Source organism: Lissotriton helveticus, chromosome 4_1, assembly GCF_964261635.1.
Source record: "Lissotriton helveticus chromosome 4_1, aLisHel1.1, whole genome shotgun sequence".
NCBI classification, from domain to species: Eukaryota; Metazoa; Chordata; class Amphibia; order Caudata; family Salamandridae; genus Lissotriton; species Lissotriton helveticus.
In genome coordinates this window covers 1,879,285,969-1,879,305,960 of record NC_136063.1, presented here as the reverse complement: position 1 = coordinate 1,879,305,960, position 19,992 = coordinate 1,879,285,969, and the positions used below count along the sequence as shown (strand labels likewise).

At 46.4% G+C, this 19,992-nt stretch overlaps 1 protein-coding gene across 1 annotated transcript in view; it reads left to right on the top strand.

The window, feature by feature from the left end:
- The window catches only part of LRCH2 (leucine rich repeats and calponin homology domain containing 2), a 973,671-nt gene that overhangs the window by 281,829 nt on the left and 671,850 nt on the right, over positions 1-19,992 (top strand). The window contains exons 4-5 of the mRNA XM_078688532.1: positions 15,368-15,473; positions 15,559-15,695. Coding sequence (XP_078544658.1) covers positions 15,368-15,473; positions 15,559-15,695 — 243 coding nt within the window. The remainder of the gene's footprint in view (positions 1-15,367; positions 15,474-15,558; positions 15,696-19,992) is intronic.

The window sequence follows — 19,992 nt, the reverse complement described above, 5'->3', positions numbered from 1 at the left end:
GTTAGGGTGCAATGTTGAAAAAGTCAGGAGTGATCTGTGGCAAAAGGATGAGCCATTGATTGATGAGGTGACCACTATTGTTAAACAACTAGAACATTCTTTAAAATGTGTGGAAGTTATTACCAAGTGTGAAACAAAGGACAATAGTGTTCATTCTGTAAAAGGGAATTTGAAAGAGAAAAGTACAAAGAAAAGTCTGTTTACTAAAACGGATATAAAAATGTATGCTAAACCACAAATGAAATCTTACAGCACTTTTCAGCCTAAGGGGTAAAGTTGTGGTCAAGATGGCCATTTAGCGAATGACATGAAGTGCCCAGCTCTTAAGTCTACTTGTTCAAATTGCAAAAAAATTGGTCACTTCACTGCTGTTTGCAAGGCCAAGGAAACCAAATGGAAGGTTTACGCAATTACTTGTGACAGCAATAGTGATAGCGATATTTGCTCAGAATTTGACTGTGGTCAAATTGTGTCTCAGGCTAGTGACAATTCCAAGAAAGGCCCCTTGGATGATATATGTGTTGAAAGTAAAACCACAAAGGTACTTTTTAATTTGGGGGCGAAAATCACAATTGTGTCTAATTTGATAAACACTGTGAAGATCTTGAAGGCTGACATTAATCCCACTGCTTACGGGGGTGAGTCCATAAAACTTATGGGATATTTTTCTGGTTTAATTGAGTACAAATAAATATCTACATCAGGAAAAATGTATGTCTCACGAAAGGGTGATAGCATCCGTAGCTGGTTTCAACATAGGGCTTTAGGTGTAATGCTGGATCCCAATAATGAACCTCCTATCGTTTTGAAGGAGAACTTTGTAGTGAGTGTTGTGTCATCCAATGATAGTGATAATGATTTCACCTCAACTCTCAAGGAAAATTTTCCCAGGGTCTTCAGGGATGAATTGGGGTGTTTGCTTGGTTATGTTCACAAGATAAGATTAGTTTCAGGAGCTGTAGCTGTAGCTGGGAAAGTGTGTGGAGTTCCTGTTGCAGTTAGAGAAGGGATGAAGGCAGAATTGGAAAAACTCAAAGCTGAAGGGATAATTGAGGAGGTTGAAGGTACACAGTGATCGGCTCCTGTGGTCGCAGCTAGAAAGGAAAATGGAAGTCTTCGTTTGTGCATTGATTTGAGGGAACTTAATAAGGAGGTCATAGTAGATCGGTATCCTCTTCCAAAATTATCAGATATGTTGATGTTATTGCAAGGAGCCAAAGTATTTCACACCGCGGACTTAAAGTCCGTCTCCCATCAAAATAAGTTGGATGAAGAATCCAAAGACCTGACGTCCTTTATTACATCATTTGGAACTTTTAGATTTATAAGACTTCCCTTTGGGCTGGTGTCAGCAGCATCAGTGTTTCAGAGAGCATTGGAAAAAGTGTTGAAAGGACAATCAGGGGTTAAGATCTACTAAGAAGATGTATTAATATATGGAATGGACGAAAGTGAACATGATAGGAGACTCAATTAAGTACTTGAAAGATTCCATGATAACAATCTTACTGTTCATGAAGGGCTTTGCTGCAATGTGTGTCAATATGCAGAAGTTACTGTGCAAAGGGGTTGATTTTGTTTGGTCTGATGCTTGTGAGGCAGAGTTTAAAGGAATCAAGGAAATGCTTATAAATAACCCCAAAATTGAGTTTCGATCCCTCCAAAAAGTCCATCCTTATCACAGATGACAGCATGAAAGGTTTGGGGGCTGGCCTACTACAAAGAGATGGTGATGGAGAGAATGTAATTATATTCACGAAGCCTTCGCGGGGCTGAATTATGATATTCAGTTATTGAAAGGGAGGCACATGAGGTTCATTGGGCCGTAAAGAAACTCAAAAATCTCTTATGCGGTCTGAAATTTGTAGTGCGGACGGATCACAAACCTCTGTGTCAAGTGTTTCATAAAAAGGGCATTGATGCCATTTCAGGAAGAATATCCAAATGGGTGGTTGCACTTCATGGATATGTCTTCGAAGTTGAATATCTGCCAGGAACCAAAAATTGTTTTGCTGACACGCTTTCTAGACTCGCTCCACGAAATGATTGTGATTTAAGTGTTGAAAGTGACAAATTCAATGAATGTGTTTGCAACATTGACAGTGATGGCATGAAGGAAAGCAGATGGCGTGTGCAATGTAGTTTGGACACAAAATGTATGGAGTTGTCCTCATTACTCAAAAAAGGATGGGACAACAAGGTTAAGGGGACTGCACAGAATATTGGAACGTTAGGCATGAACTGTCTGAATGTGATGGTCTCATATTTCGAGGGACCAGATTGGTTCCACCGGTTTCTCTTAGTCAAGAACTCCTGGATTTTGCCCATCAGGGACATCAGGGAGTGTCCAAAACAAAAGAAGGACTTAGACTCAATTATTGGTGGCCTTGGATGGATCTGCAGTTTGAGCGTTTGGTTTAGAGAATGTCTGCCGTGCAGTTTGAGTGAGAAGAGCCTTAAACCTAGAGTTCAAGCTATGATTGTCAGAGAACATCCCAAGGGACCCTGGGAAGAATTGGCGTTTGGCATTTTGGGGCCAATACAAGGGAGTGGTTGTGAAAATGATGTATTTGTACTCATAGACATGTCTTCCAGATGGCCGGAAGTAAAAATCACCAAAGATATTTAGACCAGACATGGCATTTCATTCCTCAGAGATGTGTTTGGACGAGAAGATTTACTTGGAGTCATACTTACAGACAATGGAGTTCAATTAGTCTCAAAGGACATGGAAGACTATTTGCTAAGTTGTTCCATCAAGCACAAGCGATGTTCACTATGGGGGCGTGGCTTGGCCGCTCCGAGGAATGGACGCGTGAGCTCTGCGCTCCTCACCGGCCTTCCCAATTATCCTGTTCTGAATCCCCTCCGCGGACTCCGCTGGCAGGGGCTGGACCACATCTCCACCCGCGCACCATCGGATCCTCGTTGACAGCAGAGAGACGCGCTGGCCCTGGGGTCTCCGGCGCGGCGCCGGCCATTTTGAGCGGCCTGGGCGCTCCGTGGGATCCCCGGCCTCGCGTGAGCGGGTGGCCGACCCGCGGTGCGAGCTGCCCAGCCACCGATCGCCACGCGAACTGGATCAGCGACGGTGAGACCGGAGCCTCGGCGGCGGAGGACGGGCCGCCTCGCGGAGGCGCTGGGGCAGGAACAGCTGGCGGGGCCCATCGACGGGGAGACCGGGCCGGCACGGGTGACGGCGGGGGCTTCTGGAGCCCGGACCCGGTGACACACAGCACACTCCCAGGAGAGGACGTCTGGCGGTAGGTGCCCCCTCCACCCCCCCCCTCCTGCCTACTTTCATCAGATCCCTGGCAGTGGGAGCCTAGGGGACGCGGCGAAGGGGGGACCACCGAGGTGCTTGAGACCTGGGGCACTCTGCTGGGCACTGCCGGCCTGGGCGCTGCTGTACTGAGGAGGCCTCTGGACTGTGAGCTCCAACCCCCGGGACTAGTGCTGGTCGGACACGCACTGGAGTTGACCCCCTCACCCAGGGACAGGGACCCGTCCCATTAGAGGGGCACACGCACTACCGACTACCGGATTCCTGGCTGAGGGGTGCTGGGCCCGGAGCCCCCCTGTGCTGCAGTGAGAGACTCGTGGGAGGTCACCCTGGGACTGGGGGCCCTGCTGCACACCTTGCATCCTCCGAGCCGCGGTGATTGAGGAGACGCCTTACGCCTGGGGCCGGCTGCCACCGTGGTGGCACCGGAGGGTCTGACCCCGTTCTACACTTTGGAGCGCGCTCACCGGGTGCCGGCTCGGCCTCTGGCTGAGGGCCGGCCTCCACGACCAGTGGTGGCGCGCTTGCTGCACTACAAAGACCGTGACTTTATCCTACAGAGGGCGAGGGTACTAGGGCCCTACCGGGTGGACAATGCTCAGGTCTCCATATACCCGGATTACTCTTTCGAGGTACAGAGGCAGCGCTCCACCTTTCTAGCAGTCAAGAGAGCACTACGGGAGGAGGGAATCTGCTATTCACTTCTTTTTCCTGCACGCCTGCGGATCATGTTGGATGGTAAATCTTCCTTCTACAATTCTCCGGACGAAGTGTGGGATTGGCTGGAGCTCTACAAGGCTGGAACGGATGCCCTGCGACTGAGGAACAGCGGAGGAAGACAAAGAAGTCCAAGCGGCCCAGAAGACCCAGGAGGCGACCGCCGAAGGCCGGGACACCCTCTGTCTCGCAGACCGAGCTAGAACGCAAGGAGGCCCTTCGGGCGGTCTCTACTATTTCCAAGGCAGTGACAGCGACGTCGGCAGCGGAGACGGGCTCCCGGGAGGGCTCGGAGGAGGCAGTCTCGGAGGAATCGGGCGCTGGTGGTACGGGGCCGCCTCATGTCACGCCTGGGACAGCTGATGGCTTATTGGACGAATGACCCTCAGAACCCGTCGTGCTGGTATTGTATTTGCAGCTGGACCCTTGTTTGGGCCTGGGGCGGAGGCATTTGACTGGGATGTGCAGAGTGCTGCGGGGTTGCGGAGGGGTTCCCTTCCGCTGCTGATGGTTTATGCCTTTGCGGGGGTGGGGATGTGGGGCAACTGGGGCGCACGAGGAGGGCCGACCTGGTGGCATGGTTAGCTCGAGACCTGCTGGGTGTAGCGACAGGCCGCCCCCCCCCCCCTTTCTCACACCTATTGTGGGACTCTGGTAGTTACCGGAGACTGTTGTACTAAGGTTATTGACTTTTGGATGGGTCTCAGCTGTTTGGGGCCTATTCTGGGGGTGGGTGGGACATGGGGTTGTTGGGGGGTGTTCAAGGGATGGTTTTGGGGGGTTGTCAGTGTGCCTAGACTTTTATCTTTCATCAGGACTGCAATTGTTGCTGTGAATGGGGACCATACCTGACCTAAAGTGTGTAACCTGGAATGTGCGGGGACTGAACTCTATGCTGAAGCGCCACAAGGTGCATGCCTATCTTGTTCGTAGGGGGATACAAATAGCCTTTCTACAGTAGACACATATTGACCAACGTGAAGGGCGGGCTTTACAGCGCAGATGGCGGGGTCAGCTATTCCACACGAGCTATTCGGCCTTTGCGAGGGGGGTCTTGATCTGGGTGCGGGCGGGGGTCCCCTTTCAACCATTGCAGACAGTGCTCGACCCTGAGGGGAGGTTCGTAGCAGTACAGGGCCGCCTGGACGGGAGGGATGTGACGCTTTGCAGCATCTACGCCCCCAATGTGGACCAACCTGCCTTTTTTGCACGCCTGTCGGGGAAACTGGCATCAGTGTTAGCCAACACGGTCTTACTGGGGGGGACTTTAATTCTGTACTTGATGTAGGGTTGGATAGGTCTCACCCTCCACTGGCGCAAGCAGCGGCGCACAGGCTTGCGCAGAGCAGGCGAGAATGGCAGAGTAGCTGGGGCCTGGTTGATGCATGGCGAACCCAACACCCGACGGAGAAAGATTTCTCGTTCTATTCCCCTCCGCACGAGCTTCATGTTCGCCTTGACAGCATTCTATGCACGCCGGATGTTCAATGCTTGGTCCGCCACAGTGAATACCTGGCTAAGACAATTTCTGACCATAACCCTTGCCTGGTGGCGGTCCAATGGACGTGGCAACGCCAAGCTATACCGACGTGGCGATTGAACCCGTTGGCACTGGAGGACGCGGTGTTTAGGGCCGAGGTAGGCAATGGGGTGGATGGCTATTTTGGCGCTAACGCGGGCACGGCTTCCAGTAGGGCAATGGAATGGGACGCCTTTAAGGCAGTGGTTCGGGGAGTCTGCATTTCAGCCACCGCGGGAGTCCGCAGGACTCTCCTGCAGGACCTTACGTGGAACGAGGATCGCTTACGCGAGGAGGAGAGGCGTTACCACGCGACCCCGGAAGCTCGCGAGGCGGTTTCGGCGGCGCGGGAGGAAGTGGCAGCGGCAACGGAGAAGTTGCGCTGCTTCGATTATAAGGAGTTCCTGGTTCGGGCTCATGCTGAACGCGACAAAGTGGGCTCACTCTTAGCCTGCCTGGCCGCTCCGGGAGCCCGCGGCACCCCGATTGTAGCTCTAACTACTCCGGACGGGAACGAGGTTTACACTCAATCGGAGATCAATGGCCAATTTTTCACGTATTACGCGCACCTCTATAGGAGCGCGATGCCGTGTGTGCCAGAGGAGTTGGATGAGTTCCTCCGGGTGGCGCGGCTCCCCCGGCTTGACCCTGAGCACGTAGCTCACTTGGGCGGGGACATCTCTGAGGGTGAGGTTCGGGTGGCCATTAAACAGATGGCGCGCCGCAGGACTCCTGGCACAGATGGGCTGCCGATCGAATTTTATGCAGCCTATGCAGATATATTGGTACCGCGATTGCTTGCGGTATACCGAGAGGCCTGGGAAACTGGGACCCTTCCTGCGACTACCCGAGAAGCCTTGGTAATCCCCTTACTGAAGCGGGATGGCGACGCTACCTCACGCTCAGCCTACCGACCACTGTCCATGCTTACGACGGACTATAAGATCTTGAGCAGGGTTCTTGCGACGCGGCTGCTGGCTCACATGCGCGCCTTAGTGCATCCAGACCAAGCAGGGTTTATCCCCCAACGCACTACTGCCACCTGTGTGCGTCGACTGCTTCGGATCATGGGGGGCTATGTTGCTGGTCTACCGGGTGCCGCTGTCTTGTCGACCGATATTGAGAAAGCGTTCGACAGCGTTGAGTGGCCGTATTTGCTTCGCGTGCTGGAGACCTTCGGCCTGGGCGAGCGGTTTGTGAAGTGGACCGCTTTGCTTTATGCTGCGGCCACGGCCCGAGTCAAGACAGGGCTACTATCTCAGCCCCATATAGGGTAGGGCGAGGGACCAGGCAGGGATGCTCCCTGTCCCCCCTCCTATTTGCGTTAGCTATAGAGCCCCTGGCGGCTCACGCCCGCCTGGGCCATGCCTATGAGGGCCTTCAACTGAGAGGCGACACCCACTACATATCCCTTTACGCCGACGATTGCCTACTGTTTTTGGCTGACGCGGACGTCGCCCTGCGCGGGGCTAGACGCCTGCTGTTAGATTTTGGCCGCTTCTCGGGACTGAGGGTCAACTGGGGGAAGTCCTGCCTCTTTCCGTTGGTGCCAGGAACAGACGACTCCCAGCCGGAGGATGAGCTGAGATGGGAATATCATTGCCTCCCTTATCTAGGCACGCACATATACCGGTCACCGTTGGACCTCCTGGAGGGTAACATTGAGAGAGCGATTCGAAGCCTGCGGGGCTGCATGGGGTTCTGGCGGACGCTACCGCTGTCGGTCGCAGGGCGAGTGGCGTTACTAAAAATGGTGGCGCTGCCCCGCCTACTGTACTTGTTTCGCACGCTACCGGTCTGGATCCCGGCATCGGTGTTCACCAGGCTACCCTCCTTGCTCACCGAGTTCATTTGGAGGACGGGCAGGAGGCGAGTGGCGCTGGCCACTTTGACGCGCCCCAGATTGGACGGGGGACTAGCTGCCCCTGATTTCGAATGGTACTATATAGCGGCCCAGTTGCAGTGGCTTACCCGAGCGGTGGCTTTAGAATTCAGAGGCCCGGAGGGGACTGCAGGCGGACTCCTTCCGAGACACATCATAACTTTTATAATTCTGGACCAGAAATTGGACCTTTCCCTGCTCACGGGGGAAGAGCGGACGATTCGCAACTGCTGGCTGCGGTGCCATAGGCGATCTGGCGTCGCTCGCCCATATGCCCCCGAGATCCCACTAGGGATGTGCACCGCCTTCCCGCATGGGGGGGATTGGTCGGCGCTGGCGACTTGGGAAGCACTAGGCCTGCAAATGGTCGGCGATCTGTATAAGGAGGGATCGCTGCTTTCGTTTCAGGAGCTGCGCGACGTTTACGGCCTCCCGAGGGGGGATTACCTGTTGCACGCCTCGCTAGTGGCTAGTATCCAGAATCACTGGAAGAAGGGCCTTTCTGAACCACCGACGTCTGAGAGCTGTCAGTATGTGGTTATGGCGGCTGGTACCTACAAGGCCGTCACCTGTCTCTATCGGAGGCTGTCGACGGAAACGCTGCAGCCCCTGGACGGGTTGAAAACCAAATGGGAAGGGGATATCGGGCGACCGATCCCTGAATTGACTTGGCCGCAGCTTTTGCGGCGAGCATGGAAAGGCACTAGGAATGCCAGGTTCCAGATGGTCCAATTTTTCTCTCTCCACCGCGCTTACTTGACGCCGGTTAAGATCTCGCAGTATTTTGAGGGCGCGTCTTCACTCTGCCCTAGATGTGGAATGGAAGGGTGGGGATTTTGCCCATATGTTATGGTCTTGTGTGAAGCTAACTGATTATTGGGAGGCGGTGGGGGCCTGCCTGAATGCTGTCACAGATCGGCAAATTGAAGCGGATATGGGCGTTTGTTTATTATTGTGGTTCCCTCACACCCCCCGCACTCGGGTCACCAGCAAATTTTACGACTTGGGCCTGATATTGGCCAAACGGGAAATCACCATGCATTGGAAATCCAGCCGGGGCCCCAGCTACTCACGCTGGAGTTCTACCCTGGAGCGGTGGGCGAAAGCAGAGAGCGCGTTGCGGCTGCAACAGGCCAGGCGATTAGATAATGACAGGGCGCTAGAGACGGCCAGGGCGTGGGAGGCCCTTGTGACCGAGCTGCAACTGCCTGAGGGTGACCAAAGCGAGGATGGTGAGGCAGCGACGCCGTAGGGTGTTTTGGCTGTGAGGTTCCCCATTCCCGGTACGGTACACAACTGACACGAGTACCGACGGAGGTTCTGGGAGTTTAGGTCCCCCGATGGAATGCATCACCTACTTCCTCCTTTCGACTGCTTTGAGGGAGGGACAGATTGTTGCTTATTGGCTGATGAGAGAGAGGACACTGGCGCACTGGCAAGGGGGGTGGGATATGGGGAGGGATTGGTTGTGGGATTGTTATCATAAAAGGCATGTATTCAGAAAAGAACTGTTCTTCCACATTTTCGGATATGGATGTATGTATTGTTTATTATACGGCAATGCTCTACTCTGAAATGCCAATAAAAATTGTTTTTACAAAAAAAAAAGCGATGTTCACTATACCATCCTGAGACAAATGGTATGGTGGAACGTTTTAATCGTGTCCTTAAAGAAACCATTTCCATGGCTAAGCAGAATTGTCTAGATTGGAAGGAGGAAATTGTTAAAAAGGTGGAACTATACATAATTTCTCCTCATGCCACCACTGGACGCACTCCTTTTGAGTTGTTTAGTGGTAGGTGTCCTAACACCTTGATTACTCCTTATGGGATTAATAAAGCTGAATCAAGGAGTGGTCTGTCAGTTTCCGATGGTAAGTTGAAACTTAAGGAACGCGAAAAGGTTGAAGGACGCAAGGCAACTTTTGATTCCAAGAAAAGTGTTAAATTCACCCCAGTCAAAGTTGGTGATATTGTCTTGATAAGAGCACCTTTTGGTGGAAAGGGGTTCAGTTTGTTTCAGAAACCGCATAAAGTAGTTAAAGTTGTAACTAATGCTATTAAGACAGAGGATTCATGCATTTGGAATCTATACAGAGTTGTGGTTATCAAGAACACAAACATTGCAGGTAATGAGAATAATGTGTTGTCTTTAAACTTATCCTCACCACGAGCGGAGGAGTCTACTCTGTGCAAAGATGCCAGGACAGTTGCATGCCAAAGAGAAAGAAGAGCTTCTAGACAACCCTCTTAATTCAAAGACTATGTTTTGTCATGATTCTTATTATAGTTGTTTTTCTTAATGTTTTTTTTTTGTTTGTTTTCTTTTTTCTTGTACTTAGTTTTCTGTTTCATGAAGAGGGAAGGTGTGTAGTAATGTACAATGTACCTCAGCAATGTACTTGTATGTACATACTCGTGTTTCACTGCCTATGCTAATCTGTATGTATTTGAGTAGCACCATTGAGATAGAACTTGGGGCTGGTGATCATTATGTTAAGCTGGTCAGTTGGACCTGACGTTGCCCACTGGATGGATGGGACCTTTCCTTCTTGGATTAAACCTGCTTCTTTATTCTCAATATTGAATCTTCATTTATTTAATTTCAACTTAATTTTACACCTATGTAACACAGTTCAAACAGTCCAAGGTTTCTCAGGGAGGAGGTAGACCCAGGGCGGTGATATCAGGACAAAGGATCCTCAGAAGCAGTAGCTTCCAGAAGCCCAATGCCAGCAGCTTTGACTCGGATTAGAAATTCAATAGAGTATCAGAATAGCTAGATAAGTGGAAGGGAATTAGGAACACAGTAATATATAACATATATAGCTTGATAGTTTTCTCATGTCAGTGGGCAATGCCTTATCATTTGAGCTTATGTACAGGACATAAACAATAAATCTTGTTTAAGGTTCTTAGGAATAAACGCCAAGTATATGTCAAGTTTAAAGTGGAATCAATTCTCTTTTCCTGATTCAGAGTCTGTGTTACATCACACTACGTATCACAGGTATCATCCCTTTGTTACATCACAGTTGGGTTACAATTAATCATTGCAGCATCAACATAGCATCAACATAGCGCAATAGTAAGTAATCCAGTCCATGCAGTATGTCTTTCAGAACTTGTGATAGAACTCTCACACTTCTGTTAGTAGTGTAGTGTCGTTTCTTTAGCACCAGCTTCAATATTCGCAGTAGTATTCACCTTGTCCTGGAGTTCCTCAACAGAAGACCTCACTGCGTTACACACTGTCAAATGATCCTGTTGTTAAATGAAATTGAACCGTACTACCAGATCCATGTCCTCTACAACTCCACCAACCTGCCGCCTTGGCCCAGTGCCGGTACACAAACTCTTCTCCTTACTTCCCAGCAAGAAACTCCTTTGTTGTTTTGTCTGTGCTGCAGACTCCTCTGACCACTGCTTTACAATAACAGCCAGGTATTGCTTGTCACAGTGTTCTTAAACAGAGACTGATCCAAGATGACCTCCAAAAGATTGCGTAGTCTTGCAAGAATTCGGCTATGGCGGCCATCTAGCCCTAGTCAATTCTAGAAGACGGCCATTTAGAGTTGAGCAGAACTGTTTAGTTGATGGCTGTCCTGTTGAAGTGGGCAGGGGCGAGCTTGGTAGTTTTCAAAGAGATAAAGTGGCTGCAATGCCACCATCAGTGGGGCCCTGGTGAATGTCGTTTGCCACAGGGTTCCTGATCGGTACTGGTGGGCAGGTGAGTGTGGCCCATGATGGTGAGGGCAAGGTGGGCACCAGGTGGGTTTATGACATCACCCGCCTCTACTAAGCACAGGTTGTTGAGGTCAAGGGGTGGGGGGCAGGTTGCAATTTTTGACTCACTGAACACATCAGCAAATGCTTGGTATTGTAATGGCAATGTAAATTCCTTTTGGTCAGCTGTATAATCTAAATGATGGATACCATCTTCCCTACTGTTACACATGTCCTTGTAAAAGGATAAGTTAAATGCTATATGCCACTGATTCCAGTTAATTTCAAGATTGTACAGTGTGAGCCACAACATTCCAAGGATCAACTGGAATTGAGGAGAGTCAATGACATCAAACTGTATAGTTTCATCAGGACAAAACATTGCTTCGTACACCATAGCATTATAAGGACATTTTGCCGAATGATGGACCCGAAGTTAACATTGTTCCATCAACACCCCTCACTGCTTCCGGCTATTTGTTGTGCTGGATTTATATCCCCAGCTGATCGAAATGTTTGTCATCTATGAAGGTACCTGTTGTGTCCACCTCAATTATAACTTCTACCACAACTGACTCTTGATTGGAAAGTTTAATTTTGGCTTAGAGTATGAAACGAGGCACTGCAGTTTGTACGATATTGGTTACCGTTAGTCAGGAGAAAGGATGTCAGTTCCTGAAGCAGACTCCTGATTGCACAATGGGACTTTTAGTTTGCCCCTGAATTGTGTTTAGTGAAGTCTGGTTTGGGTGGACATTTATTTCCTCAGCATATGCATAACCCATTTTTTCGCCTTTTGTCGCACTATGCTTGGACAGTGGACTCCGGACAGTCCCTATTTTCATGGATTCAGAATTGTCTCCAGACTAATTTACTTTCTCCCTGGATTTTAGAATTGGTTTATCAAATTGTTTGCATTCCCCTTGCCTTTCAGCGATACGGTGGTCTAGTCGTCCTAAGGTGAGATTAATGAGGTCTGTACAGGTACGTGGCAAAGGTCAATTTATGCTAACGCGTCATTCATTTTTAAGCCATGGTAGTAGATTCCTGCCATCTTTGCTTCCGGCCATATGGGTAGATAATAATTAAGCCTTTATTACCTCACTTTAGTTCCAGGATTTCATGATCAGCCGACCTAGTTATAATATTGCAATAAAAGATTTTTTCCAACTCAATGTTTAAAGGACTCCCATTGCGCAACAACATGTCATCCTTGTTAACAAAGGGAATTGCCCAAGAGGCAGCATCTCCACTTAAATAAGATAAAAATGCTGTGCGTGACTGGGTATCTGGAAAGGCTTGGGGTTCTTGCTCTCCAGTCTGTTCTGCAATGGTTGGCTGATTTCTTTTTTTTTTTTTTACATCACAAAACATCTTGTTTTGAGCCTTTTAGCCGCTCCCATGGCTGCAAGTGTTTGTAGTTTCAGACTTAAACCATATAGTGCTGAGGGCACCGAAATGAGCCCTTCCAGAGGTACTTAGCAAACTTATTCAGAACATGGCAGTAGATAGGTAACTTATGTACTCTCCACCGAAGAGGCAAGGCATTTAATTCAAGATTCTTTATTTCGGCTATGTTGCCATAAAAGAACAGTACGTGTACATACGATAAAAAAAAAAAAGAACAAGATAAAACTGTACAGCATGGAACTAAAAACCATTCGCTAAAAAACAATACATTTCATATTGGAGACAATCGATACACAAACAATCATAGAGTTCAGCAGTGGGCCCCCCACTAATAGCTAAAAAAGTTTGTCAGTTCTATCTCTGGAGTTGATCCCGTTTACAATTGATATCCCAGTTTTTTCCTTTGGAAAAAAATACAATGTAAAAATTTGCTAACACTAAATACTATAGGTTGAGTTGTGTTAGTTGAAAAAATTCTCAAGGCCTGTATACATGATCTCACGCCTAACACTAGGCAAATTGGTTTTATCCATCTTTTCCTGGCCTTTGCATATACTGGGCAGAAAAAGAGGATATGTTGCTCATTTTCTTTCTGGTGGCTATCACACATAGGGCAAAGTTCATCTGTCACTGGATTTGAAACATTTGGGCCACTGGCCCAACGTGCCAAGGTTGAGCTTATTTGGAGATTACCATATCTGAATTTTAAAAATAAAGTTTTTGCGAGTGGCGGCTCTATTTCATTCAAAAAGGTCTCAAATAGTGGTTCGTCCTTAAAAGTGAGAAACTTTGTCACTAAGGTCCCACCAGTTGGAGCACTCTTGATCATGTTAGCAACAAAGGTCCAGAAGGCCCTTTTTAATATTTGTTTCGGATCAGATGGTAGTTGGTCTGGGTTCTCCCAAAAATGTTTCAGACCTAAGTTAGTAAACCAAGTTTTGACATGTTTAAACCACGGGATAACTTTAAGATTATCAAGCTCCATAATTTCTTTTAGCCCATCCCTGTAATCTTGTAATTCGGGTACCCGCCATAACCTAACCCACAGGAGCAATGGGCGTATTATAGTGTGGTGGTCTGTCCTTTTAAAGTTTAGGTCTAGTTGAAGGGGCACAGTAGGTGTGCCTCTCGGAACCCTTACCAAACTTCTCATAAAATTATTGTCCAGGACAATAAAAGTGCCCTTGGACCCAGGGCCCCAAATTTCTGCACCATAAAGCACTGCTGGCTGTACTTTAAATTTGAAAAGTTCAACCGCCGGCGACACGGCTTTACTGGTACTCAGGCTTTGTTCCCTAAGGATGGGTTTAACGTTCTGGGAAAATGTCATTTTACTTTTTTCCAATTGAGCCTTCCAGGAAAATTTGGAGTCCAGTGTCACCCCTAAATATGCAAAATGGGGGACTGATTCTAGTTTTACTCCTTTAAGGGTTAAGCAGCCTTTGTCTGATTTAGTAGTGTTTAGGGCCATACATTTAGTCTTTTTCCCATTTATCTCCAGTCCCTTCTTGCTACAATATTCACTGAAGGAATTCAATAAAGCCTGGAGACCTCTTTTAGTTTGGGAAATCAAAATAGTGTCGTCTGCGAATAGTAGGGAAGTTACCTTTTCACCATTCAGTTTAGGAGAATCATTTTCGCATCCCTCAAGGTATGAGGGGATGTCATTCACGAAAAGGGAAAAGAGTGTAGGTGCCAAAACGCACCCTTGGCGAACACCACGCTCAATGGGAATTTTTGGGGTTAGTTCTCCATTAGGGCCCCAACGGATTCTCGCAAAGTTGCCTCTATATAGCTCTTTGATTTGAACTATTAAATTGTTGGGCATCCCTACTGCACTCAATACTTCCCATAATAACTTGCGAGGCACTAAATCGAATGCTGCCCTTAAATCGACGAATGCGACATATAATTGACCCTTTTTGATCTTAACATATTTCCAGTAAAGGCAACAAAATCGGAAGATTTGATCTATTGTACTGACTTTGGATCTGAATCCAGCTTGATATCTAGTTAAAATTGCATTTTCATCCAGCCAATCATTGACACGAAGTAAAATATGTCGTGCATAGATTTTCTGGAGTATGTCCATTAAACTGATTGAACGATAGTTGGAGGGGTCCATCCTGTCTCCTTTTTTAAAAATTAAGACTATTTCGGCTCCCATCCAACTTTCTGGAAAGTCTGGGTTACGGGAAAACTTATTGCACAGGTGGTTGATATAAGGTACCCATACTTTTAGATCATGTTTATATAAGTCTCCTGGAATCTTGTCTAACCCTGGGGCTTTACCAGATTTTATTTGGGTTATTACCAACTCTGTTTCACCTAAGGTGAAATCCAGATAGTCTGTTGGGAGTACGTTGCTTGGGGCATTCATATCAGAGGGGAGCTCTTCATATTTTTTATACAAGTTAGTGAAGTGGTTGACCCAGGTTTGTTCGTCCAAATAGACGTCCTTAACCACTCTCCCTACATGGTTTCCATTAGCTACTAGCCTCCAAAAAGCTATGTTATCACGTGATTTGGCATTCACAAAGTTGATAATTGGAAAGAAGCTGTGGAATAAGAACAGAAGAGTTGTCATAAGGGTAACTTCCATCTTTCAGAATTCAGTGCATACAACCTCCAGTGAGTGTTATGTGAAACATGCCGTTGGAGGTTAGGCTTGTCTTTTAGATGAGCTTACATAATGTTTGCATAGTTAAGTGTCAAAATGCTTCAGGAATTGCATGCCATGTCAATTCTCCATCTTAAAACTATATTGTGCTTTGATTACTCTCATGTAGTTTATTACAAATATCTGTCTTTATTTGATCTCATTTTACAGGATATCAGCTGCAATGAACTTCAGATCCTCCCACAGCAAATGGGAAAATTACACTCGCTTAGAGAGCTAAATATGAGAAGAAACAATCTTCACCTATTACCAGAGGGTGAGGTATAATGCCTAATTATTTTGATAGACAATTGAATGTGTGTGGAAGATCATTACAACTGATTGTTTTGTTTTGTGAACAGAGTTGGCAGTTCTTCCCTTGGTAAAGCTGGACTTTTCGTGTAACAGAATTACTGAGATCCCTGTCTGCTATAGAAAACTACGCCATCTGCAAGTAATTATTTTGGAAAACAACCCTATGTTGGTTCCACCAGCACAAGTAAGTACCAGATTGTGAATTTGATATGCATTGATTGTAATCAAATTAACTTCCTCTGTGGCGTACTCCGCGCTAGAGCACTTTGACAACAGATCGATTTATGGTTTTATGTGAGTAAATAGGTCAGGCAACCGTTCCAAACCAAGACCTCAGATTCCGCACAGCTGAATTTTTCATCTTAGACATGCTTATACACTGTTGACAAAAAGTATATATGTGCTGTCCATTGATGACCTCACTAGGTATTGACTTTTCTAATTTTATCAAACCCTATATAGCACTTTGTGCCAAAATGGCTACAAGTTATTCAGTTTCTTTGCAGAATTCCATGTTTACCTACCCCGTATTGTACAACTAGTATGTGCCATTTAATTTCTCTTAAATGCGAAGCCAGTTTTTAGCTGGAGTAATTCTTATGAGTGGGATCCCATTCCTATGTGGACTGATGTTTGCAAAGTTTTACAGAGGTAGTTAACTGTATCGCTTCAATACCTGAAGTTCTATAGCAGTAAATTATTCATAACATGCTGCAGTCATTTGCCATTGTTGTGGTGGGAATCTTGTGGCAACTTTACAGTAGCAGTATGAAATACACCAAACTTGAAAGGCCTTATTCCAGTCACACTTTAGAAACATAATATCCTCATTGAAAAAGACACAAAATCCCTTGTTATAACCCATGAGGCATGGGGAAAATTGACCATCTACACTGATGGTTGTCACAGGATGTGCACCTACTGCCTTTACCCAGAACACAAACTGAAAGACTGCTTACATATGAATAAAATATTCTTCTAAAACCCTCCCTAATTGTAAGGGAAGGCTGTTGAGGTGGCCTCAAACATCTATTCTAGAAATGACAGCATCCAAAGCACTGCTTCTGTGGATTAGAAGAAAGTGCACAGCACCGTTTGGAGATTTATACACCACCAGAGTAGGCATCATCGATGGATGAAAAAACTTATGAGCCAAAGGTAAAAATCCACAAAAAGTCTCTCGAAAAAATCACATGCGCATGCCTCTCCTGAACCTAATGTGATGTAAACAAGAGAAAGTTAACATCTAAGTGTACATCGATTATTGTTCCACCACCATCTTGTCATACGACACAAAAGTTAAAGTCCGTGTCAACTGTTCTCCCTTGAATCACTTCACTGTTGACAATATTCTTGCTGTTGGAAAAAAAAAACACTAATGTGTTGCTGCTTTGTTGATCCCACCTACATTCATAATAGAACAACTGTCTTTGTGTGTGCCAACAACGCTGATGACTGCCTCGTGGACTCCTGTTCCGTGACCAATAGTCCTGTTGGCCGCTGCAGGTCCCAAAACAGGAAAAGAGTGTTTAGATAAAGGACATTCATCTTCAATATTGCCAGAACACTCTTGCCCAACCAACATGCCAACCTCAGGCCCTTGCTACACTGCTATTGAGTGGACAGCAGTATAGTCCATTCCAGTAGACCTAATACAGCACAGTGTAAACCAGCCATAACCACAACATTATCACCCCAACTACCAATGATTATAGTAAGAGGAATTATGCCCTTCATGAGGGTAAATTTAACCCATATGAGGGAGACTGTGAAGAATTCCATAAACTAATGATGCAGCGCCATTCGATCTACTTACAAATCTCCACAACATAATGGGAAATGAGTATGCTAATTTCCCCGCTGAACCATCCTATGTCTACACTCCTACCATTGATGACTCCTCAGAATGTTCGTCTTCCATCACCAATTATACTACAACCACATTCAGAGCCTCAGCAGCCAGCAGAGGCAATGCCATCAAATGCAAGTCCAGTGCTTCAACATTCTGTTTGCAGGAAGACCTGCCACCAAAACAAATTGAGGCTAATTCATCAGATGATGATCCATATTCAGATGACTGCGAAAGGAGAGCATTAGGAAAACCTGAGAGCTTGCATACGTGAATGGGACGATTACATAGTCCTGGTGAGTGAACTGACCGGATTTCCTCTGGTCACTTACCACTGGATGATATTACTAGGTTCTTTGGTTTCATAGAAAGACTCAAGCCCCCTATGACAAGCAAAGAAAACCGTCTGCTTTTTGTATGACTTCATAAAACGGTCCAGCAATCTATCAAAGCTATACCTACGATCATGTTTATTGAGTTCAATATACTAATACAAATTATAACAGTAGCTGCTTTGATCCCCAGATTGGACAAGAAATACAAGATGGCAGATAATACTATGCAAGAAAAAGAAGGGTTGAGGCAGTAAGATCCTGCTCTTGCCAACAAAAAGTTAGGCAAAGTTCAAGTGTTACAGTTGGTTCAACAAACTCTGAGTACAACACTTCTATACTCCTAATGGAAAACTATTTCCATGACAAAATGAGATAGTGGTGGTTCAGCACCGAAAGTTAGTGGTAATGTGTAATAAAGTGCTTTTACTTTATGCATTAATTCCCATACATTCTGTAACAAAAATGTTCATGACAGTATAGTACTGAGACACAACAAATGCGTATGGAGAAGATTTCTTCTTCCAATAAATCTTTATTCGTCTTTTTCTTCTAAAAACCATTTCATTGAACAATATTTGCCTGACTGGTGATTTTTCCCCCCACCTTTATTACTAATTTAAAATACTCTTTGTGTTTTTAAAGTATTTTTCTTGACATTTTATCACCTCTTCTGTCAAGTGAAATACTTTTACTGTTTTTTCTGAGGAAACTTCTGTCAAATATGCCAGCTCTCTTCACAAAGTGTCCTTCCTGTGGCAGAAAGCTTCTCCCAATACCCACAAGGTTTGTATGGTGTGTCTATTTTCTCAACACCTCACAAAAGGGTGTGACATTTGCAGTAAAATGTCAGAAAGGACACTTAAAGACAGAGAAGATGTCAGACTTCATGGATGGATGGAAGGTTTGAAGGCAGACAAAGAAATGAGAAAAAGGAAAAGACTGGAGAGGTCTCCTTCTCTTCATCCTTCTGGGAAAAGACACAAAACGGATAAAGGCTCACTTAAGAAGAGATCTTAATCCAAAAAATATCATTCTCAACACTGCCACCATCATCGTCATGCATTGACTTCAAAGCAGTCGATGTCAATGTTGAGAAGTGTGTTATCGTCCTACTCACCTTCGAAGGAACGGTCAACCTCAAAGGCACATCGATGTTCAAGTCTTTATTGACTGTAAGGCCTTCTTCAACACCAAAGACAGGTATGGCGCCACCGTCATGCTCTCTTTCAGTGTCCGCATCTCTTCATTGGACGGAAAGACGCCGATCAACATCACGATCTCACTGGTCGACGTCATGTTCTCATCGTTCGCCGTCACGTCATTCATGTCCCAATCATGCCAGACTTCGACGTTGAAACACTCAATGTCAAAAAGACATGTCTCTCCACCAAGATCACTGGCTTTTTCTAAGAGACAACGTACGACGTCAAGCACCACTTTCTCGGCGTCGAACTTCATTTAGAAGAAGATCTCTACATCCTCTTCTCATTGGTCTGGTTCTTCACACAGTATGGACCCTTCCTCACCAGAACAAGATACAAGTTGTCCACCAGTCCATCCCGTTATCCCTCCTTCTGATCTTCTTCCAATTTCTTTACAACCTCTTAACATTTCTCCTGTGCAGTGGCACTTAAGAGTGACAACAATGTCACCTATTTGCAAATGGAAAGACCCTTCACCTATAAAATCTCCCACAAGACCTAGATCTCCCAGTCGCCCACTGTCACCGTCCACTCCATCACAAACAGAATCTCCAGATTTCTCTTCTTCATATACAGCAACATCTCCTACACCAACATCTCTGCCCGCTCTCCATCTGCATCTTCACCAGTTGATATCCTCACCTTTCAAGATGCTCGGGTCAGAGGAGCTTCTAAGCTCAACATTCAAGTTGATACTCTTCAGCCATCCATATCTGTTATACTGGAAACTCTGCAACCTAGAGCTGCATGTTTTACCTCTTCTTCCAGGCCTTATAGACATCGTTCAGTAAAGGTTTCTGACCCAGGCTACAGTCAAATCTGCAACTCCGAGCCTAATAAAGAAATACAAACTTAAGCCTCAGGATCCAGACTTATTCATGTCTGATCCTAAACTAAACTACATAATTGTCACAGCAGTACATAGGAAACACGCCTCTGCTTCAGAGACCATGGCGCCACCTCACTAAGAAAGCAATCAAATGGATGCTCTTGGGAAAAAAATGTGTCGTGCAGCAGCTACACATTTGCCCAATTCCAATTCAGCAGCATTATTGGGCAGATATATTTGGGAGATTTGGGAAGGAATGAAGTCTG